Here is a 24,066-nt window from a genome sequence, read left to right on the forward strand (position 1 = left end):
GTTCTGGAGCTCTCTAAGCTCCACGTCGGTGGTCGCGCAAGGCCACCATTGACCCCGTTCTCCTTCGCGGATCCGGGCCTTGGACGCTCTCTTGTTTTCCGCCTCCTGCACCTTTGCTGCCATCCGAGCTTGTCCCTCGAGTTCTTCTTGGAGCTCTTGGAGGGTAGGGATCCGGCTTGGAGCGGTGCTGGAAGATGCGGAAAAAGGTTGAGCTAGTCTGATGTCGGAAACATACGGTGGCAAGAATGATATGGGATCCGGGCATATGGGTTCTATTTGGTTGGGATCCGGGCTACTCGAAGAGCTACCAGTGCAAAGTGACGATTCGAGTGGCATGCTTCCGGCTGCACCCATACAAAGTGTCACGAGATGGAATCAATTGGATTAGCAAAGTAAACAAAGGAAAAAAGGGTCCCCTTTTATGTAATTTATTGATAAGCTGATGAGAGGAAAAGAAACTAGCCTATGAAAGTGCGTTTTGAAGCTTGGAAAATCCAAAAGGAATCTCACATATACATGTCAGAGCACACTATATATTTCAAAATTCTGTGAAAAAGTGACTTGATATGCGGTCTGCAATAAAACGACCAGAACCAAGGGCTAAAAAAGCTTTTCGTGCTCTATTTTTTTGAGCAGATTTTTTTCCAAAACATTTGGAAGCATGGTAATTAGGTTTTTTTATGATTGAAACTTCACGCCATCCCTACAATCTTCCCTAGGTTGGAGAATATTGTTATGTTATGTATTTTCATTATCATGAATTTCATGTTACTTTATAACCAGCTAAGAGCGTCTTTTCAGGTATGAGGATTTTTTTGAGGAAAGCCATAAGCAACAAGGCAAGAAGAGAAATAGTTCCACAAAGAAAGTCCACTTCAAGGATGAATTACAAGAAATGGAAGGGGATGACATTGAGAATGATGATGTAAAGGATGTTCCAACATTAGAGGTACCCATTTCAGTTGAAGTAAGTGTTGCACATATAGCCATAACTTGTCTATCAACATGCTTTTTTCCTATTATGCAGGATGAACAGGGTCTTTCAACTCATGAGAAGGATGAACAGGGACTTTCAACTCATGAGAAGGAGCGCCTGAAGATGCGTGCTAAAATAGAGCAAATGGAGAAAGCTAGTCTTGATCCCTGTGCATGGACCATGAAGGGAGAGGTAACCTATATCATGTTTTGTATATAATATATACTTCTGACTTGTAAGATGGTCATAATAATAATTAATTATCATTTCATTCCAAAAAAGTTAACTGTGTTCCTTTTATAGGTTACTGCTTCCAGCAGGCCCAAAAATAGTGCCATTGAAGTGGAGCTTGATTTTGAACATAATGTGAGACCTGCCCCGGTAATCACAGAGGAAGTCACAGCTTCTCTAGAGGAGATGATAAAGAAAAGAATTGCAGAGGTAAAACATGTTAATGGGCATGTCCCAAGTTTTGCAACAGGATTAACAGTAGTATACCAGAGAATAAGTAGAGAGAATTCTGAATTCTTTGGACATCTCATTTTGTACCTGTGGCACCGCTAGTAATATTGAGTTATCTTCACTTTTTTCCTAACAGGATAATTTTGATGATGTTGAAATGCCTTCAACCTTGCCATCTAAAGCTCCAAAGAAGCAAAAGGAGATGGTATGGTTTTGATTCTTTGCAATAACTTGAATTCATTCATGATAATAAGACATTGCATTCTCACCATTAATATATTTCAACAGGATGAAAACAAGAGCACGAAGGGTCTTGCTGAACTTTATGCGGTCTGCACTATCTGACTATGACATATTTATTTTTAATCCAATGGGCTGCTAAGATGAGTGCAAGTACAATTCATCTGCTACTGATCTTTTTAATCTTACAGGATGATTATGCACAAAAAGCTGGCCTTGCACCTGCCACACTTTCTATTTCAGATGAACTGAAGAAAGAGGTGAGTAATCATATGTTCTTACTAAAATCCGAGGGAAGTTAAATTTACATATAATGATTATAGTCGTGTTCTGCTTTTGATTGTAATTCGTGTGCAACATCTCATGGAGCATTTCTGTTGAGTTGAAAAGAAAATGTCAGTTAAAGAGCTAATTTTGTAATGTCTTGTCATTCCATTCTTATGTCCATTTAAATTAGCAAGTTCTTGCATTCCTTGCTTTGCCGCGGTCGCTGTACTGTCTCTATATTCACCGTTGCTTTCTTGTGGTACACAAGATGCTTGTCATATTATGGAAAATAATTTAAAAACAGGTGCTCTGTGATGGTTTATTGCCTCTTGGACATGCAATGGAGTTGAAGTTTTGCTATTGGATTTTTTGTTGGTAGAAGCACACGTCATTTTCCTTAGTAAATATGTGGATTACTTTCCGCCACTGTCTGTGTTTCAGTAAGCATGCATATTGGATAGGTGATAGGCCACACATGATAATCAACATTTGTCAAGTTCTGTTGAGGGTCCTTTACTACATTGGCCGAGTTGGTTTTATGCTTCTGTTTGTTGCCATCATTCGAGAATGTTACATGCATATTTTTATGCCTATATGATAATTTCACAAGCTACCGATCATGAATAACTTTCTATTTCAAACTCAGGCAAATGATTTATTTAAGAGGATATGCTTGAAGTTGGATGCACTCTCTCATTTCCACTTTGCCCCGAAGCCGGTATGCAATGGCTCTTTATTTGACAACATTATGTACTTAACATCTGCAATTTTTGGCATGAAGACACGCTTTGTCTTTTCAGGTCATTGAGGATATGTCTATACAAGCAAACGTACCTGCTCTAGCAATGGAAGAGGTACCAGATTCATTCTTTTTTCCATGAAGTTACTCCATTGGAATATTTTATTTAACGGCTTCTATGTCTTGCAGGTCGCACCTGTAGCTGTTTCAGATGCGGCTATGCTTGCTCCTGAAGAAGTTTTTGAAGGAAAAGGCGATATTAAAGAAGACACAGAGCTCACACAAGCTGAGCGCAAAAGAAGAAGAGCTAACAAGAAAAGGAGATATGCAGGTATTTTCTTTACTAGTTTTTTCAGGTTTTGCTCACCCTACCTGCTTTTTAAAAATCCATCCAAGAAGCAATGAGTCACACTAGAGCAGTCTATGTGTTTCAATTAAATGTTGGAAGATTTTGAATTATGCAATCTTGCACATGGAATGAAAACGTTTTGACAACATGACACAACCTGCTGTTTCACCATGCAGAAACACACAAGGACAGGCCAGCCAAGTTGCAGAAAAACTCAGATATGTAGGAACCTGCCTTGTCTGCTATTGCAAACATTTGGAGCTGGAGGGAGGTCCAGCCCAGCCCAACAGTGCAGATACCCTGTTTTTGCCATATCAATACCTTCTTTGTTGCAGTTTGATGTCAGGCCTGCAATTTTGACGCTTCGTTGTATTGTAGCCATTTGTTGAGCTTTCATGCAGTGCAAAAGCAGTAATGTTCTTACCCAACAGTCAAAATTTTGTTGTACCTCATAGGGGAGCGTGTTTTATGTTTTAGAACGTGTAGGTTGTGGGGGTGGATTGCTTGGAGGAAGGAAATGCAAGTGGCCATAAGGAGAAGTGTCATTTTTTTTTGAGATAACAACTGACGGAATTCAACAATTGCGAAACCGATTACAAACGACTCCACAAAAAAAGGAAAATACAATATGTACCTAGAAGACTACAGACCGTACTCCCAAATCGCAATCAACCTCATTGTCCTCATCGTCACCACCCAAGTACAGAGACCGAATCCGCCTATCTTTGGACACCATGTCACCACCCAAGTACAGAGACCGAATCCGCCTATCTTTGGACACCATCGACTCACCGCCGCCACATTGGCCTTTGAACACCGTAGGAGTGCCCACCTTGAGGGGTGAGAGCTAATAATCTTTTCCAGACCATCGGGTAGGCGAGAGTTGGTGGAGATCAAGCAGAACCTCCAATCCACGGACCCCGAGCAGTAGGTCCCAACCATCGATGCCACGTCAAGCCACTTCCTCCCCTCGCCACCATGGTCGGCCGGTGGAAACTTCACGACGCGGCAGTCACATCTCAAAAAAATAAAAGACCCTAAAAACCCTAACGAGGAAAAGTGTCATTGACATACACTATAGTGGCCCCTCGTATGTTGTCGATGGAATGATGAGTCGAGTCGTATCGTGTGCTCCAGCCATTGCGGTGCATGCACTACCTCTTGACTCTTTTAGTCGACGCGGAGATAAGCTCAAACATGATAGCAGCCTTCACAACGGCGTGTCGATTTAATCGGATCGGAGGAAGTAGTATCCTTGTGGAAAAGATCAGAAATAGCATCTAGATACATCCAGATTTTGGAAAACCTCAGCTATCTATTTATAGATGGAGGGAGTAGCAAAATTTAAAATCCAACTCACTCCAAAACTTCAGAAAGACGAGGCAAGTTGACTATTGGGTGGCCATCATTATTCGCTCTAGATTTCTACCTATTGCTTCTCAATCCTTGCAAAGTACTTAAACTGAATCATTGTGGCACAATCAGTGTTTTTATATTACTACCTCAAATTCAAACCATTTAGTAGTTATTAGTTAGTAATTTGATGAGTATGTTTTGTGCATCCTTGTCCCATGGAGGTTGTCATCCAATATTTGACAAATTTCACACAACCTTCATCGTCCATTTGTTGCACCGGGTTCGGGGCGTTTGAAAGGCAACAAAATCAAGCTTGTTCTTGGTCGGCGTCAGATTGACTCACAGTTGAGCTGTAATTTCAGTTTCAAAAGCTATTCTGTACTCTGTAACCGCGCGGGAGCTCAACCAAAATCACCCAAAACCACTCTAGGGTTTCTTCTACCTCCCCGCCGCCCATGGCCGCCACCTCCTGCGACGCCCCGGCCCCGGCCGCCATGCCGGACCTCGTCCGCGACCACCTCTACTTCGGCGGCATCAACGACGCCATCGCGGCCCTCACGGGCCCCCTCCCGGACGGCACCGACATCACGCACGTCCTCTCCGTCGTCAGCTCCGCCTCCATCTCCTTCCTCACCGACTACCGCCCGGGCCTCTCGCTCCCGGCCGAGGAGGTCCGCCGCGTGGTCGCCGGGGAGGACGGGGCGCCCTCGTCGGTGGCACCAGGGCGGCTGATGCGGGTGGTGGAGAGGACCGGGGAAGGCCTGAGGGTCACGCGGATGGCCGTGCCGCTCAGGGACACGGAGGAGGAGAACCTGCTCGACCACCTCGAGCCCTGCCTCGATTTCATCGACCAGGGCAGGAAGGAGGGCAGTGTGCTCGTGCATTGCTTCGCGGGGGTCTCCAGGAGGTACGCTTGCTCATGGTTCCAACTTCCAATCGCTTTCGTAGTAATCATGGAGTTGTATCTCTTTTGAGCTTTGGCATGTTTTTAGTAGCTGTGCACTAAGACAAAAACCGCGTTTTCTGCCAAATTGAGATTTGCGAGAGGCCCATTTTTGGTGTAGTAAACTAATAGGTATGTATGGGAGGCTGTTGTTGAATGTTATGTTAACTTTGTTAAGCTAGCAAGCAAATACCATGCCTGTCAGTGCAACACCCGTAGAGGCTGCCAAATTGGAGCAGCCCTGCCAGGCACAATGAAATGTTAAATCTTAACGGCAGAGTCTGTGAACAGTCTTGGGACATTTTGTATGCTCTAGGTTGCACTGCCTCCATTTTTTCTCTGGTAGAAACTAAAATTCTAGTTACCGGAGTGGAAGTTGCCGTACCAATCTTGGATCCACATGCTTTTTGAGTTAAGAATGAGGGAGTAGTGTTCTGTTGTTCTGGCGAGGAAATGTGAATGCGAAACAAATTATTTCGAGTCTCACATCAGTGTTGTGGCGGTGGTGCTTCACCATGTTCTACGCTGAACCGAATTGAAAATTCATGGAAGAAATTAGTATTTATTGAGACCTGAGGTGCCGATCTGGGATAGCCTGGCTGTGTGTGTGGGAAGTTTCAGTAAGCAAAACAGTCCTATGCTACTTGCTCACATCTAACACATTGGCAACTTAGACAGGGAGTAGTGGCAGATGGAGGAGTTTTGGTATGTGCTTGGCAACTGTGTCTACCATGGCCGTGGTTACTTTTAGTTTGCCGATACATTGGTTATTATGAGCTACCTGTTTTACCCTAGCAACGAGGTAGCCATGGACATAGTTCTCAAAAAAGAGAAGGTAGCCATGGACACGATTTTGCGAGATGATACTGGCTGTTTTCGACTCGCCAAAGCAAGATGGCAGCAGCATGTCCCTTGAGCAACCCGTGATGGACTGGAGTGCTATCTCTTCTCAGGCTCACACTGATCTGACTTCCATCCAATTATAATGGAGATTAACAAGATAAACAAAGGTTTCTTGTAGATGAAACTATGAAAGTCTGCTTCTTGCGAAGATTTGCTAATTCTGTTTTAACTGGTGCATGTGCTTTGATGTAATTCTGGTTTTTGATTGTCTTCTTTCGCCATTGATTATAATCTCACTACTACATGTTAATGAGAAGATGCATTGACATTATGATTCTGAGCTCAAGACTATTGGCAACTGTAAGAAAACAGTACGAAAGTTGATAGCGGCTCTGGCTAACCAATTATATAGGGTGCATTCATGGATTATAAGTCTAACGACTAGTCTATGAGTCTTAACTTGACTGTTGACTAGCTTGTTCGACTCGACTAGTTCGTAGAGTCGAGCGACTAGTCATGGACTAATATAGATTAGTCATGGTATTTGAGTCCATTGACTCAATTCGGACATGAATAAATGAGGTGCTCAGCCCGCTGGATGGAAAGTTGGAACACTAGCTATTTCTAGGCTTGCTCAAGAACGAGCCACCTCACCTAGGACCAGGCCGCCGCCGCCATCCACTGACCATCCGCCACCGGCGGTGACCAGAAGTGTTGTGGGTATACTTCATGGGTGTACCATCGACAGTGCCTAGATCCGGCAAGCCCGGGTGGCCCACAGACGGTGATGAGGCATGTGGCCCATCGGGCGGCCCGATTCTTTGTTGATCATGAAGGAAGAAGTCCAGCCCAGGATCAGCAGGCCGGATCCGTACCGACCTTAGGAGTAACCCGGATCCAGGGAGGCCCATAAGGAACCCGGATCCAGGACCATGTATATGGAAGGCGGATCCGTGACGTGCACGGCAAGATATTGTACCGTAGCTAGGTTATCTGTAATCCGGCTAGGACTCTCCATGTAAACCCTAGATCCGTGCGCCTTTATAAGCCGGATCCCGGGAGCCCTAGAGGCACAACCACAACTCATTGTAACAACGCGAAAGCGCCCAGATAATTCCAGACAAGCAGCAGTAGGCCCTGTCATCGTGCAGGTGTTCCGAAGCTGGGTAACTCGCGTACCACCGTCCCGTGTGCACTCCGCCCTATGGCCCCTACTTCTTCTCCCCTCGTGAGGATCCCTCCTCCGAGGTACCGTCGATTAGGCAACGACGGTTGGCGCCCACCGTGGGGCTGTGGCGTGCGGAGGCCGGAGCCGGGAGGGTTCCGCCATGGGAAGCTACGACGACACCATCGGCGTGGGGCGCGTCCTTTACGCCGAAATCTGCCGATCGTCCCTCGGATGAGTCTGGATTCCGGCTAGGACAAACCCCGTCAAGCTCTCCATCGTCCCAATTGGCGGCATTCACATCTTCATCGGGGAAACCGTCGATTCCGACGGAAACCCACCGGTAAGTAACGCACGCGACCGCCGCAGAGCTGGACGCCGTCGCGAAGATCCGATACGAGATGCGGAGCTTCCCAAGGAAGATTCCGCCTTGGATCTGGAAATTTCAAAGCCCACCCAATCCGCCCGAGCAGAAACAAAGGTGGAAGACCAATGCGAATCCGCCGGGTCTCCTGTGTGTTAGAAAAGCAGAGGTGCCACTTCGTACACTTCTTGGCCCACACCGCCGGAACCGCCCCTCAAGAAGTCGGAGCTGGTCCTGAGCAGGTAGAGGCACCGGAGCACAACGCGGATCCGGATCAGGCTCAGCCTGTCGGAAAAAGCGAAGCTCCGGTTGAAGAGTCGATTTTGGGCAATCTGAGCCCAATTTCCGGAGATACCTCCTCCATGGAGTCTGATGATTTCGTTCGCAAGATAAGGGAATACGGATACAGTGATCAGCCCGAAGTCGACTCCGCCCAGCCCAAGCGAGGTTACGCAACGGTAGCGGCCCGGGACAAGCGGATCCGGAGACCAAGTCGGCCAATCGACCCCCAACCATCCCATCAAGGATCTCCAATGTCTCGGGTGCGACCCCAAAGGGATTCTCCCTCGGAGGAAATCTTGTCGGCGAGAGGAGGTGGCCGCGCGAGCAGTTCTTAACACACCTATAACCCCGGGCGACGCCGCAGATCCGGAGGCCCTAGAGACCGCCGGAAAGGAAATGCTGGCCACGGCCAAGAGGCTCGCCGATACCGAAGGCTGCGTTAAGGATAGGAAGGGCAGATCATGCGGCTGGACGGAAAACTTCGAGAGACGGGACCGCGAGATTGCTTTGCCACACTCGAGCGAGTCAAGAACATGAGGGCTGAATGGGAGGTAAAGATGACTTATGCGCGAGGCGGAGGCCGATCGAATTGTTAGAGAAGCAATTCCGCCTCGCAGAATACCCTTCAACACGCCCGCGAGATCACCACCGCTGGAAACTCCAAAGGACAACATGCGAAACGGCGGAATTGCTTGAAGAAGAAGGACGAAGAAGTTGACATCAACTATCTCCGCACACTTGTCGCTTCGGCAATGCGGCGGCGAGCAAGGCAGATACTTCGCGCAGGTTGGAATCCAATCCCAGGATAACCGTGTATCTACCGCGCGAAGGACGATGAATCGCACACCGGATCCTCGGAGCGCGAGAAGAAGGGCCGGGGACCACCCAAATCCGATCCCCGTTCCGTCACGGACGCCTCCGTCGGATCCAAGGAAGGGAAAGGACGCGATGTACTCGGAAGAGACAAATACCGCAACCTCACCGCCACCCAACGGTTACCCGCGACCCTCGCCGCCGTAGTCAGTAGGAAACACCAGGCCCATAGGGCATGGTGCGCTTGTTATCCGCGACAACGTGCGCCAAGAAACAGAACTTGAGGAGCGCTCGCCGGAACCTGGCGGAATCGAACAATGTTCATGAGCCCGAGCCCGGGAGGAGTCGGAATGAAGACCGCGGTCCGAGCCTCGCCGGAACCGCGATCCGGAACCTCGTCGGGCCGGGACCGGAGCCTCGTCGGAGCCGTGACCGGAGCCTCGCCGGAACGACCGGGGCAGCCGGCGCCAAGGCGAAGGCAGCCACGGGAGCCGGAATCGGCACCGGGAAGGCGAGAGGAGATTCGGATGGCGGAAGCAAGAAGTCGGACCGCCCACCTCGCGGGTCTCCTCACCACCACCTAGCGGTGGCGGCGGAGGTGGAGGCGGAGGCAATGGCCGGAGATCTCGCTCTCGCTCAAAGTCTCCTCGCCACGGCTCGCGCGACGCGCGGGACCGCCTTAACCAATCTGAACCGACTACATTGGCCGAAGTGCTTTGGAAGGATGATTCGAGAGGAACCAAAGCCAAGGATGAACCTCAAGCTACCCGGAAATCTGAAGCATTATGATGGCACCGAAAGGCCGGATACTGGATTGAGGATTACTACAATCTGTAACCTTCGGAGGAACCCCTAACATCGCTGCCGCATGCTCCAGTTGTACCTTGTAGGTCCGGCCGGATACGGCTCGGTGACCTCGAGAAGAACTCCATCTTTTCTTTGGTTCGACTGAAGAACGCTTTTGAGAAACACTTCGGGGCACCTACAAGAGACCTGCCACAACAAGCGACTGCGAGGCTTGCATCGAGAAGAAGGGCGAAACATCGAGGAATTTCCTCACCCGATGGTTGGCATGCGAAACGAGTGCGAGAACGTTGACAACCGCACGGCAATGCACGCCTTCATTGGGGGCTTGCGGCGAGGAGGATTGCTGCGACACAAGCTAACCTGCATGGTCAATGCAAATCAACCGACGTTGGATGACATGATCACCATCGCTAGCGATCACACCGCCGCCGATGACGACGCGGGCGGTGATCTCGCAGCTACAACAATCCCCTGCACCAACAAAGAAGAACCGTGACAACGGCGGCGGCAGCAGCCATAAGCGCAAGAACCACGATGACCGAAGAGTGGCGGATCCGAAATGGTCGCCATGGCGTTTCAACGCGGAGGTCCAGGAGGCGGAAGAGGACGCGGACGCGGAGGCGGAGCCGGCAGGGGTCGGCGAGCATACCTCCGAGTTCAGCTGCTGCCGGATCCCGCGCACCGCAAACCTATGAGGAGTACAGAGACATGCCTGCCTGCCCATCGGATCCGGGTTACGGGAAGTCCACACATACCAACCGCAGCGCAAGTGGGTCAATGACCTAAAGAATGACCGGAGGCCGGATACAAGCGCGCCGGAAGCACCGCCCACGCGGAAAAGGTGGCAAGGGCAAGAACAAAGACAAGGAGGATGATAGTTCCGAGGCGATGGATGAGGATGATAACTCGCCGGATCCCAAGGCGGGAGCCGCAGTAAATCCAATCCATTCGACAAAAAGAGCGTGGGGGCTTACCACACTTTCCTCGGAACCCCAACGATGCGCGCCTCCAAGTCGGCTACCCGGATCCCGAACGCCATAGTTAAATTTGTGCCACGATACGTCGGTGGTCGGAAATCCCGTGCACATTTGATCGAAAGGACCATCCCGCAATTGTGCCAAAGGAATGCTACGCCTTGGTTGTAAGTCCCCGCATAGACGGGTATGACTTCTCCAAATGCCTCATGGATGGCGGAGCCGGCCTTGAACATCATGTACTGGAGACTCTAGAGCGGATGAACCTCACCAAGGAACAGCTCAAACACGGTAACACCGAGTTTCATGGCGTGGTTCGGGTAAGAAGGCAAACTCCTCGGCGGCATCACACTTCCCGTGGCTTTTGGCGATGTTCATAATTTCCGCGAAGAGAAGATCACGTTTGAAGTTGTGCCCTTCAAGAGCTCCTACCACGTCATCTTCGGCAGGCCCACCTACCACAAGTTCCACGCAAGAGCGTGCTACATCTACAACAAGCTCAAGATTCCGGGTCCTAAAGGTATGATTACCGTATCAGGAGACTACAAAAAGGCTCATGAGTGCGAGTTAGGCGAAGCCGCCTTCCCGCAGTCCGTGATATCCGGAGAAGAGCCGAAAGGCTACAGAGCCGCGGTGGATCCGGCGAGATGCAGACCACCAAGAAGCAAATCTCCGAGCAGAAAACCTCCTTCAAGCCCGCGATAGAAACCAAGAAGCATGACCTCATCCCAGGTGACTCTTCCAAGCGGGTTTCACGGAGCCAACATGGACCCCAAATAGGAAAGCGCGCTCGTCGAGTTCCTCCGCGCTAACATGGATATCTTCGCATGGCAACCTTCGACATGTCCAGGAGTACCTAGGGAACTCGCCGAGCACTACCTCAACATAAATCAGGGGGCCAAACCAGTAAAGCAAGCTATGCGACGCTTTGGAGATAAGAAGCGCCGCGCCATAGGGATGGAACTAGCAAAGTTATTAGAAGCAGGTTTTGTAATAGAAGTTATCCACACCGATTGGGTCGCGAATCCCGTCCTTGTACCCAAAAAGAACACCGAAATACTAAGAATGTGCATCGATTACTACGGCTTGAACAAACATTGCCGAAGGATCCGTTCCCCTTGCCGCGCATTGACCAAGTCATTGATTCGACGGCGGGCGGAACTTACGTGTTTTCTTGATGCGTATTCCGGTATCATCGGATCGGATGAAGGAATCCGACCAAAAGGCGACTTCATTCATTACTCCGTTCGGTACTTCTTGCTATGTTACTATGCCCTTTGGTTTGAAAAATGCGGTGCTACCTACCAACGTACGATGCGGCGGTGCTGAAGGATCAAATTGGCCGGAACGTGCACGCTTACGTCGACGACATCGCGGTCATGACCCGGAAAGGATCCGACTTGATCGGCGACCTCACGAAACCTTCGACAACCTCCGCGGTACAAGATGATGTTGAATCCGTTGAAGTGCGTCTTTGGCGTGCAGTAGGAAAACTCCTTGGCTTCATAGTCTCTCACGAGGCATTGAGGTTAACCGGAAAAGATCAAGGCAATCCTGTGTATCAAAAGGCCAACTTGTCTCAAAGATGTGCAACGACTATCTGGTTGTGTTGCGGCAATCGGTAGGTTTGTTAGCCGTCTTGGCGAGAAGGCACTACCTACGTACAAGGCTGTTGAAGAAAGCAGGACAAATTTATGCAGGGATGACGCGGCCGATGCGGCTCTTCGAGGGTTGAAGGAAATACTTACCTCCCTCCTATCTTGGCGGCTCCAGAGAGTCGAGCCAATGCTCCTTTATCCGGCAGCTACCAACAAAGTCATCGGCCTCGTCATCGTGGTGGAGCGAAAGGAAGAAGGTCATGAATATGACGTCCAAAGACCTGTCTACTACATTAGCGAGGTGTGACGGAGTCAAAACGAGAGATATCCTCACTTTCGAAGCTAGCTTATGGCGTGTTCCTAGGTAGCCGGAAGCCGAGGCATTATTTCCAAGAGCATCCACTAACGGTTGTGAGCAAGGCTCCGCTGTCAACAATTCTCAACAACGGCGACGCAACAGCAGGACGTACGGCTAAATGGGGCATCGAATTATCCGCCTTCGACATCGCTTACAAGCCAAGGACTGCGGTAAAATCCCGTGTTCTCGCAGATTTCGTTGCGAGATTGGACGAAGCTCCGGATGCAAGTCCGGAGCCAGGAACCGAAACATGGGTCATGCACTTCGATGGATCCAAGCGACATCAAGGCTCGGGAGCCGGAGTCACCTGAAATCTGGGAGAAGAGGCTGCGGTATGTTCCGTGCATCCACTTCGAAGCTACCAACAACATGGCGGAATATGAGGCTCTACTACACGGTCTGCGCATCGCTAAGGAAATTGGGATCAAGCACATCATATCTTGTGGAGATTCCGACTGGTGGCACAACAAGTAGCCGGAACCTGGAACGCCGAAATTCCGTCATGGCGGCCTACGAGAGACGAAGTTGACGAGATCGCCAAGAGCTTCCTCGGATACGAAGTCAAGTACGTCGGGAGAGACGATAACACGGCGCGGACATGCTATCCAAGCTCGGATCCGGCAGGAAACCAATTCCGCTGGCATTTTCCTGGAGCATCTCCGGATACCCTCGATTAAGGGCGCTAACCGGAAAACCCGAGAGGTGGCGGTATCTCCGGCTAAGGAAGTGATGGCCGTCACTCCGGCTTGGACACAGCCTTTCTGGACTACCTCATCGATCGAAGTTGCCGAGAGGACGAGGTCCTCGCACGACGGATCGTCGACGAGCAAGAACCTACACAATAGTTGATGGACAGCTCTACAAACGAAGTGCGACGGGTATTTCTTAAATGCGTCTCCAATCAAGATGGCATTGAAATCCTCGAGAGAGATCCACGCGAGGGGCTGCGGGCATCACGCCGCTCCCGGATCACTCGTTGCAAAAGCTTTTCGGTTAGGTTTCTATTGGCTTACGGCTAAAGAAGACGCCGACAAGATAGTCAAGACCCGCCGAGGTTGTCGGTACTACGCTACTCAACCAAACGCTCCAGCCCAAGAGCTGAAGACCATACCTATCACCTGGCCATTTGCGGTCCGGGGGCTCGATATGGTTGGAAAGTTAAAAAGATCATCTCTGGCGGTTTTGAGTACCTCTGGTCGCTGTTGACAAGTTCGGCAAATGGATCGAGGCTAAGCCGATGAGAAAAGCCGACGGTGCTACGGCACTAAAATTCGTCTGCGAGCCTCGTGATGAGATTCGGCATCCCACACAGCATAATCACGAGATAATGGCACGAACTTCGCTCAAGGAGAATTGAGGGATTATTGTGAAACAATGGGGATACGACTGGACCTCGCATCCGTGGCTCATCCACGGTCCAATGGTCGAGTTGAAAGGGCTAACGGCCTAATATTATCGGGAATTAAACCACGCCTTGAAGGACCGCTGCGACGAGCGGCTAGAGCTTGGGCTGATGAGTTGGAGGCTGTTACGTGGAGTTTACGAACTACCCCAACAGATCAACGAGGTTTACCCCTTTTTCTGGTATACGGATCCGAAGCCGTGCTTCCTCCGACATCATCCACGATTCACCGCGAGTTTCCGCCTACAATGAAGAAACAGTGACGAGGCGGACAGCTATCTGTGGACTCGATCGAGGAAGCTCGGAACTTAGCGGACCGAGAGATCCGCCATCTACCGGCAAAAGCTCCGACGTTATCACGGTCGTCGAGTTCGGAAACGCTCCTTCATGGCGGAGACACGGTCCTCCGCCTTCGACGGGTGAAAGACCATAAGCTGCAATCTCCATGGGAAGGACCCTTCGTCGTTAGCAAAGTGCTTCATAACGGGTCGTACTACCTTGTTGATTTCCGCGAGCTAAGGGATAGACACGCTAGCGGCACCAGGAAGCATAGCGTGAGGATCGGATGACATCTACGATGAAACAGATCGCCCTGGAATATCGCACGGCTACGTCCTTTCTACACTTAGCATATATTTTCCGAGTTATAAACTACGCAATAGTTATACATGATCAATGAAATAAAGCTTCGGTTCACTCTTTGAGTCTTTTACCTCCTTTACTTGTTCATATTAGATCGTGTATGTTTTTTCCGACTAAAACCGCAGTTTGGATATTTCCGCCTAGGCGTGTATGAAAGTTGTGATTTTCAAAATCGTCCTTTAGGACGTAAGCTTAAGTTTTACGATTAAGTTGTTATACATTGCGAACTCGTGGATTCCTAGTAGCGATTTCCGGCACCTATGCTGAGGGCTTGTTTCCTTGGTTATGGACGGAATGCCATTGGGCTTCGTCGCGGCGGCGAGCGTTTCCGGCTAAGGTTTTCCGGCTCGTGGAAGGTCAAGCGGGCAAGCCGGAAAATAACGAAGTCGGCACTTGCTTTCCGACATAAAACGAAACATGCACATAATATTTAACGGATAGCGAGGATAAGTGTTTCCGCCCCATGCATAATCGTTTCGTTCCTAGCTACTTAAGAATTTAAAGTCTTATTACAAACCCTCGGGGCCAAAATGATGCATTGTTTTTCCCGCAGGAATAAAAGTTTTCACTCCCCTTAGCCGGAGAAGTCTTGCCCTGCGGATCCTGTTCCTTGGCGCCTTCGGCCGGAGAAGACACGTCTTCCTCACTTTCTTTTTCTTCGAGAGGCGGCAGTGTCTTTGGTCTTGGGTTCCTCTTGGGGAGCATCCTTGGAGCTGGTCCAGTAACCGGGCTCCGGATTCCGCAGTCGCGCCTTGGCGTCGAGTTCCTTACGAAGTTCCGCTTCTAAGGGCTCGTCGGCGGCGAGGACGACCTTGTCGTAGAATTCCTCGTCTTGCCGGATCTGCGCGCGATACGGGTGTCGTAGCCGCTCCTTTGCATCCGAGCCGCGCCGACATCCGCATCCGGAGGAACGCCGTGGTCACTTCATCAAGATCAAGACCGGAGTATGTGCTAGGCACATGGTCAAGGCCATTGCGGCTGCGCCTCGGGTGAAGATGCTTGCGGATCCGTCACCGACTCGGCAAAACATCCATCTTACCAATAAGCTTGCGCACGTCGCAAGTGCGGCTCCTCTTGATGTTCAAGTTATAGCATATTTTGCGGGAGGCGGAGATGAGATCCTTGCGGTCATCGCCGCGAGTTGCGAGAAGGTCGTCCCGTGGGAACAAATTCCATGTTAGGGTACCCAAGCGACTACGCATACAAAGATAATCGGGATGTAAGCACGCAATTTGAGCGCAAAGTAAAAAACAATCGGAGCAAATATCTTGACAAGGTTAGATATCATACCCAAGATGTTCTCATTGAGCAAGTCCCGATCTTTGCTCCATTGTCTCCATAAATTTCCGGAGTCCATTGAGCTCTTTTTCGCCTCTGATGGTCTCGCCGTCAGCATTCTTTTTCGAGTTCCAGCTCGCCCTTCTCCCTGATATGCTCGGAGTTTTTCTCCGCCGATTTGCTTCGGCCTGCTCCCTCTTAAGTTCCGCTTCCTTTAGCTTCGTCTCCAACTCTTGGTACGAGGAGCGCAGGTTCTCAAGTTCGATCGAAGGCTGTTGCAAGGGAGGAGGATGCGCCTATAATAACATAAGTTAACGACAAATTTGAAGTCGGAATTTGGTTAATGACGAAGAAGGCGGAAACCAACCTTGGGCGTCCGCCGATTGTTTAGCCGATTCCGCATTCTCATCCTTCGAGTCCGGATATTTTCCGCCCGGCTCGGAAGTAACGCGGCGCTGCGAGCAATGTTCTTGTGCGGCTCGTAGTGCGGCGCTTTCTTTGTTCTGTAAAGTTTAAACGGTGCAGGAGTAAAAATTCCGCTTTGTAGCGATGGTTTCTTTAAAAGCATCATTGCCGGAACTTTTCCGCCATTATGCTTGGGGGCTCTTGGTCCATTCTAAAAAACTTTCCCGGAAGTAATTTTTCTCTAAGCATTTAAGCGCTAACTACTTTTGAGTTTCCGCCTACATGCTTGGGGGCTCTTGGGGAGTACCTTTTGCTTGCGAGATAAGTTGATCGCAGAAGCGGCCAATGTTTTTCTTGAAGTCTGGATTTCCGATGTCTGGAATCCGGCTTCCCCGAGCGTTGTTCGGCATGGCGTTGAGCAGGTCTTGTTCAAGCTCCCACTTCTCCGCCTCGATCGGCTTGTTAAAAAACTTTGTGGCATACGCCTTGGGGGTGGAAGTGGTGTCGGTGGATCTCCGAAGTTCTTCGGAAAAACGACCATGTCGCCAGCGCCCTCTCCAGCCTTCTCGGAAGTGACTTCCGCCTCTCCCTGGCCTTGTGTTTCCGCCTCTTCTTGGGCAGGACCTTTGGCCTTAGGATCTTCTTCTTGCGCATGCCCGCTGCTAACCGGAATTATTTCCGGTGGAGTGTTTGCGGCGGGGTGGGGAGATGGATCGGCCGGAGGGGGCGACGGTTGAGGAGTTGGGTGGGAAGCGCTTGGTGGAATCGGAGTAGAGGGACCAACGTGGAGATTTCTTCATGTACTTCGTGATGGGCTCTGGCTGGTGGTCCGCGTGGCGCCGGTTTTCGGATTCCCGCAAACAAGTGAAAGGGTTTAGACAAGAAATAATTTCGCTAAGTTAAAGTCGTATCGTGTTCGGAAACTTACGGGGCGCCGGGGATGATGGGGCGTGTGCCTTGGCCAGCCGTCGAGAGCATCCTTAGACGCGCACGCTCCGCTTTCCTTGAGTCAAGCGGAGGTGGTTTCGTCGTCTTCGGCTTCTTGGCGGAGGCCTCGCCGCGGCTCGGCTTGAGCCGGAAGCTTTGGCGCGGGGACGCTTTGTAGGTCGAGGGCCGCCTTGCGGGGTGCCCGGTCCTCTTCCTCCTCGTCGTCTTCGGAGCCTCCTCCGCCGTGTCGCCGGTGACGGGGACGCGAATGATGGTGCGGAAGTTTTCCTCCGCCAAAGTGTTGAGCCGGAAGGAAAATGAACAAAAGTTAGAGTTAAACGTCAAAAAACTTGTGAAGTTTGAAGTAACGAAAAGAACAGAAGCTTACCGGGAGGACACCGATCGTTCGTGTAAATATCCTTAAACGATTCGGGACTGTTGGCCCTCGGAATCTTCACCGGCGTCTTGATCCTTCTCTTCGAGAGAATCGGCGGAAGATCATGGCGGGTAACCCGGAGAAGATCATCCGCCCCGGTATAAGCGCACATCGGCCGCGCATTGTAGCGAAGAGGCTGGATTCTCCGGGAGAACCAGCTAAGCGTGGTGGGCTCGATCGATCCGTCGTGGACTAACCGGGAGATTCTCCGCGCAGCCTTCTCCAAGGTTGGGGTCAAGGCGAGTGGAGGCACGAAGCTCCAGCTTGCAAGTTCTTCTGGAGGTTCGTTGACGAATTGGGGGAGGCCTTCGTGGACATCCGGAACGGAAACATTCTTCTCGTAGAACCATCCGGCATTCGATGCGGACGGATTCGTGTGAATCATGGGGAGGATACATGCGGTTAGGGCGGAGCATAAACGTCATGCTTCCGCGATTCACCATTGCTTTGTCCTTGGTTTCTTTCTTCACCGGAAAAAGAATTGCCACAACTTGACATCCGGCCGGATCCCAAGATGTCCTTCGCGAAGAGTCACGAAGTTGGACAAGAGAAGGTATGAATTTGGGCAAATGTTGTGGGGCTGGAGCCGTAAGTGTTGAGGCTGGAGAGGAAAAATTCCGAACAAGGGAGTGAAAGTCCGCGTTCCACCCAAGCCTTGGTCATGACAACTTCTCCGGCTTCTGGCTTGGGGACGTCGGAGTCACGAGTGAAACTCCAGTGTGTGGAGATCATGCCCTCGTTCTGGAGCTCTCTAAGCTCCACGTCGGTGGTCGCGCAAGGCCACCATTGACCCCGTTCTCCTTCGCGGATCCGGGCCTTGGACGCTCTCTTGTTTTCCGCCTCCTGCACCTTTGCTGCCATCCGAGCTTGTCCCTCGAGTTCTTCTTGGAGCTCTTGGAGGGTAGGGATCCGGCTTGGAGCGGTGCTGGAAGATGCGGAAAAAGGTTGAGCTAGTCTGATGTCGGAAACATACGGTGGCAAGAATGATATGGGATCCGGGCATATGGGTTCTATTTGGTTGGGATCCGGGCTACTCGAAGAGCTACCAGTGCAAAGTGACGATTCGAGTGGCATGCTTCCGGCTGCACCCATACAAAGTGTTTGAGTACCCGGATCACTAAGCCTATCTTCTACACTAGGTTGTCTTCTACAAGTCCGGCGTACTTACCGCTAATGGCGCGGTGGCTCGACGGAGCTCCGGCGAAGATGAGGTCGCCGAACTTGAAGGAAATCGACCCGCGTGACCACGAATCGGCGGCGGAGCGAGTTTCGCGTTCAAACGTGAGAATCTTGGTGCAAGGGGAGCCTTGGTTCGGCGGCGCGCGAAGTTCACCGGTGCGAAGCTCGCCGGAATCAAGATCTGGCGGGCGGCGCGGCGCGAGGAGGAAGACGATGTGGTGAGAGGGGGTGAAAGAATGAATTTTTACCGGGCCGCAGGGTATTTATAGGCCGCGCTCGGAGATTCGGGATCCGGATCCAACGGTGGAAACCGAACGGTCGCGCCGTTGGATGGATGACACGTGTTTAGGTCAACTGCGGTAAAACGACGTGGAGGTAACTTAACCGTGCACTCCCGAAAATTCCGGCTGAAGATTTGCATCTGCGAAAATTTAGCGCGGGAAATGAGGAAGTTGTGCGCGGGGAATGTGGAACTTCCGTTGTTAAGTATGATCTAAAGGTGAAGGATTTCCGAAACCGTTTGAGTCTTTTAAGATTCCGGGTAACTTTGTGAGGATAAGATTGGCTCTCGTTAGAGCAGGGAGTAACCCGGAAATGTTCTTTAGAACGTCGATGGATGAAGTCCCGCGGGATGGGAGCATTTTCCGGCTATAAGTTGGAAAGAGAAGAAAATGCAAAGTTGGAGCTCTTCAAGTTTCTCCGCGTTACCAACGTTTGCCGGAGATCATGATGGACCAGCAAGGCGGAAACTGCAGGGGAAACTCGGAGAACTCTGGGGGCTACTGTTGTGGGTATACTTCATGGGTGTACCATCGACAGTGCCTAGATCCGGCAAGCCCGGGTGGCCCACAGACGGTGATGAGGCATGTGGCCCATCGGGCGGCCCAGTTGCTGTTGATCATGAAGGAAGAAGTCCAGCCCAGGATCAGCAGGCCGGATCCTTACCGACCTTAGGAGTAACCTGGATCCAGGGAGGCCCATAAGGAACCCGGATCCAGGACCATGTATATGGAAGGCGGATCCGTGACGTGCACGGCAAGATATTGTACCGTAGCTAGGTTATCTGTAATCCGGCTAGGACTCTCCATGTAAACCCTAGATCCGTGCGCCTTTATAAGCCGGATCCCGGGAGCCCTAGAGGCACAACCACAACTCATTGTAACAACGCGAAAGCGCCCAGATAATTCCAGACAAGCAGCAGTAGGCCCTGTCATCGTGCAGGTGTTCCGAAGCTGGGTAACTCGCGTACCACCGTCCCGTGTGCACTCCGCCCTATGGCCCCTACTTCTTCTCCCCCTCGTGAGGATCCCTCCTCCGAGGTACCGTCGATTAGGCAACGACAAGAAGCATTGTGACGCCCTCCCTCTGCTGGTTTTGCTCCTATCTGGTTGCAATATATGTACTAGCTACTGCTGAAGTACATGTCCACTAGTCAAGCAGTAGTCTAGACTAGTCACAAGTCACAACTAGTCTATGAGTCAGTACTCTGATGACTCGGCTTGACTCTTCGACTTGTAATCCTGTTTTTTTGCGGGGAGACTTGTAATCCTTGGGTGCATTGCAAATTCCCCATATAACTTTCTATTTAATGCATTTGTTGGGAGACATCAGAAATTTATAGTATATTCCCTAATAATGATGCCATTCATGTTCACTGCAACAAATTAGTTCTGAATATCATTCTATCATGTTGCAGTGCTACTATCATCACGGCATATCTTATGAGAACAGAGCAGAAATCTCTAGAAGGTTTGAATATTTCCGTTTCAAACAGAATGTGTAATGTACTAATATTTTTGTTTGTATGTTGCTTGAGTTATTAGATCCTTTTTTTTAGTTAACTCTCATGTGGAGTTTGCTGCTTTTCTTTTCTTCCAGAAGCACTAGAGTCTTTGAAGGAAATTAACGAGTCTGTTTGCCCAAACGACGGCTTTCTTGACCAGGTAAGCTTTCATTATGATCTGCTTGCACCATATTGCCCTTATATTTCTTTTACTGAGTTGAATCCTCTATAATTTGCAGTTAAAATTGTTCGAAGAAATGGGTTTTAAGGTTGATACTTCAAGTCCATTATACAGGCGCTTCCGCTTAAAATTGCTAGGTTGGTCATTTTCCATCTTGTAACCTATTGTGGTGCCTGTTTAATATCTGATAAATACTGTCAGAGTTGGGATCAAACATTCATTTAAGAAATGGAGATAGAGAAAATTATATTTTATCAGGTTCCATGTCCTGTAATATCATTCCAGCATCAATTGTTTCTGTGAAAAATCTTCATTCAAGCAGATTCAGTTGCTCTACTTTTCACACCCCCATGTCATTAGTCAAAAATGCTCCCCGCAGGTCAGTCCTACAAAATTGGAGAGAAAATAGGAAACCATGTATTTGAAGACGACCCTGGTGTTGCTCAACAGCCTAATCCTAGCCAGGAACTGTCAAATAAGGAGACCCGTAAAACAGGGTACCGCTGCAAGAAATGCAGGAGGATCATTGCTGCAGAGGACAACGTTATCAGCCACACTCCTGGTGAGGGAAATTCTAGCTTTGAGTGGCAGGACAAAAGGAAAGGTGGTCGCACTTACAACAAGGAACAAGATTGCTCTTCGCTGTATGTCGAGCCTCTCAAGTGGATGACTCCAGGTAAGCCACTCGTAAATTCATCACTTTCAGTAAACTATTTTAATAATGATGTGGTTCATAGCTTATCACCAATCTGTTCATTATCTGCTTTTGTTCGTGATCGAGCAGTAGAGGATGGTGCTTTGGAGGGGAAGCTGTCGTGCATCCACTGCGGAGCACGCCTAGGGTACTTCAACTGGTCAGGGATTCAGTGCAACTGCGGCAGCTGGATCACCCCTGCCTTCCAAATTTCCAAGAGTAAAGTTGATATAAGCACCATCTAGATATTCTCCGGAGGCTGGCAGATTTTCATAGTTTGGGAGGTTCAGGTGGTGTAAATACCATTTCATCAGGTCCATTGTACGCAAGATCTCAAAAGAAGCTATAGCTGGACTAGCTACATGTATTCTTTAATGGTTTAGCGTGTAGTCATTTGCAAGTCTTGGTTCTGACGACACAAACTGTAATATGAGATAGTAAACTGCAAATTATACCTTTGCAGCTCTGCTTACGGAATAGGTTTGAAACAAAATAGTTTACCAACTGAAGATTAAGCCTAATTGTTTACTTTCTGAAAATACAAGATGAAATGTGGTGCATGAACTGGCAGGTAACATGTATTGCCTTGCCTAACTTTTCTTGGATTTGCCAAGGCAGTTTTATGGTTGCTGTGATTGATGAGTTGAATTGTGAAATATTGTAGGTTTACTAGTTTGTGGAAGCATCTTGAAATAAAGCAAGATGATTCCAATTATCCCTGAGAGAAAATAATTGCTTTTGAACTTGGTAACTTGGAGCTCACCGGTATGCTGTTGGGTCCTCTCGCATTGCGTAGTACGGGCGTTAGGATGCCACACCATGGCATGTCTGCTGCTGTTCCCTGGTGTCAACCGCCCTGTTTGTGACCCAAGGGGTCCTAGACTGAAGGCTACACAATGTCAACGCCTTATCCTCTCACGGTTGCTGCTTGCCGAGTATACCAATGCATTTCCTGCTTACGGTCGTTGTTGCATCAAGCGCACACCAGCTGTGTACGGGATGCCTGTTCCCAGCATTGGCTGAGATCAACAACTAACACTGCGGCCGCAATACCTAATTGCAAAATGAGTATTTGTTTCACTAGAACCATGTTCTAGCTTCGCTGTTGCAGATGTGCACACCAACTGTTTCCGGAAAGGTCTGCTGTTTCGCACAAGGCTTACTTGAAGACATGTTGCCAAACTGGACCAGGGCAATGCCTTTGGCTTGAGAAACTTTGGAAAATCTGCATGCACATGTGTTCCATGAGAAAGGCCCCTTACATTTCCACCTATTTATTATCAGGATTGCAACACATAAGGTTGTATTTGTACTCTTATGAGTTATGATCTTACAGGACCACCATCCCTATTTTACTCTTGATATATTTTATACAGTTCTGAAGGTTTTTCTATGCTATGTAATTTCATGTTCAACTTTGTAGAGTGATGGACATTAAGGACTGAACATCGATGGTTCTTTTCAAACCGCAAACCGAACTTTCCTAGGTAAACATGTACTTTTCCTAATCCCGCATTCAAGCATCCCATGTCAAATAACATAAATATTGCTTTCAGTTGAGTACTCTTCATCAAACAGTTTGCTGCACCGATGAGTTACTCCTCTAACAAAGTGGAGGAGTGACATTTCTTTGAGTTCATATTCTATATTGTTTAAGTTTGTGCAGCTATCTGCCTATTTACTAGTTTTGTCATACCCTCAGCCCTTCGCTGAATCTGGATGGTGCTATCCCACAAGTTATGCAAAAAAGCTAGACTTACATACTGATTCCTACGAAAATGAGTTACAGAGGGACATGGTAACCTCCCATTGGTTCAATTTTTTGTGCCTTCCGTGATTTCTGGGTTGCAAATGCTTCAGGTGATTCCACGTCAGTCCGTAGGAATTAGTCCGTAGATGTAGTGTTACGCCAAGTTATGTGATAAGAATTCACTTGCGAAGACAACTTAGGTAAGTAGCTAGGATTGATGGAATTGTTCCTTGAAGCTACGTTCTGAGTATTGGGCTAGTATATTCATCTGGGTGTTGCCTGCGTGCAACCTGATGCCGTCTTTTGAGGAGGGAGTAGCTGTTAGGGCATGTACAATGCGGTGACGTCAGCCTTCCCTTAGAGCTGCCATCTACGATATTTGCTGAGTTGGAGGAGAGAGAATAGAGAAAAAGAAGGTTGTCTTCTCTTAGCTAAGGGATGATCTCTTAGAAAATAAGAGAAAACCATTGCTCCATTGTACCACATGTATTCTTTTAGCAACCTAATTTCCTACCAATTTAATTGGTTCTCATTAATTGCAAGGGATAACACTAAGAGACAATGCATTGTGACATGGATGACTAAGAGAACGCGTGCCTTCTCTACCATTGGCATGCCCTTATCTTCTAAACTGGAGATCACACTTCTCTGTTTTCATGTTCCTGCATGTAACTTTGTCGGTCTTTCTCAAATCCTGGTGTTTAAAATTAAATCGAACCATCTATTTGGTTCAGACCTTCAATACTAATCAGGTTTGCCTCAAATGATATAAATCTATTTTTTTGTACATAACCTTATTATTTTCTTTCATTTTGTCAGCACTAAATAAGCAGCCGAAGCTTTGCTTACTCAA

At 49.1% G+C, this 24,066-nt stretch overlaps 2 protein-coding genes across 3 annotated transcripts; both read left to right on the forward strand.

Annotated features, from left to right (window-relative positions):
• Positions 1–780: 780 nt before the first annotated feature.
• LOC139829882 (M phase phosphoprotein 10-like) lies at positions 781–3,485 on the forward strand. The gene is made up of 10 exons (XM_071819999.1): positions 781–949; positions 1,028–1,168; positions 1,280–1,417; positions 1,575–1,643; positions 1,727–1,768; positions 1,870–1,938; positions 2,592–2,663; positions 2,746–2,799; positions 2,874–3,015; positions 3,210–3,485. Exons 1-10 carry the CDS (start codon positions 896–898, stop codon positions 3,257–3,259), a joined length of 831 nt encoding a protein of 276 aa, XP_071676100.1. The 5' UTR covers positions 781–895; the 3' UTR covers positions 3,260–3,485.
• Positions 3,486–4,762: 1,277 nt separating this feature from the next.
• Positions 4,763–22,986, forward strand: LOC127299927 (uncharacterized). Of its 2 annotated transcripts, none has more exons than XM_051329989.2 (6): positions 4,763–5,296; positions 20,502–20,554; positions 20,684–20,748; positions 20,828–20,906; positions 21,149–21,445; positions 22,887–22,986. In XM_051329989.2, exons 1-6 carry the CDS (start codon positions 4,845–4,847, stop codon positions 22,889–22,891), a joined length of 951 nt encoding a protein of 316 aa, XP_051185949.1. In that variant the 5' UTR covers positions 4,763–4,844; the 3' UTR covers positions 22,892–22,986. The 2 variants fall into 2 exon arrangements, with proteins under 2 accessions (XP_051185949.1, XP_051185948.1); XM_051329988.2 differs by lacking the exon at positions 22,887–22,986 and adding an exon at positions 21,554–22,076 and having other exon boundaries at positions 4,766–5,296.
• The last annotated feature ends 1,080 nt before the right edge of the window (positions 22,987–24,066 follow it).

The sequence above is a fragment of the Lolium perenne genome, chromosome 5 (assembly GCF_019359855.2).
Source record: "Lolium perenne isolate Kyuss_39 chromosome 5, Kyuss_2.0, whole genome shotgun sequence".
Classification (NCBI taxonomy): domain Eukaryota; kingdom Viridiplantae; phylum Streptophyta; class Magnoliopsida; order Poales; family Poaceae; genus Lolium; species Lolium perenne.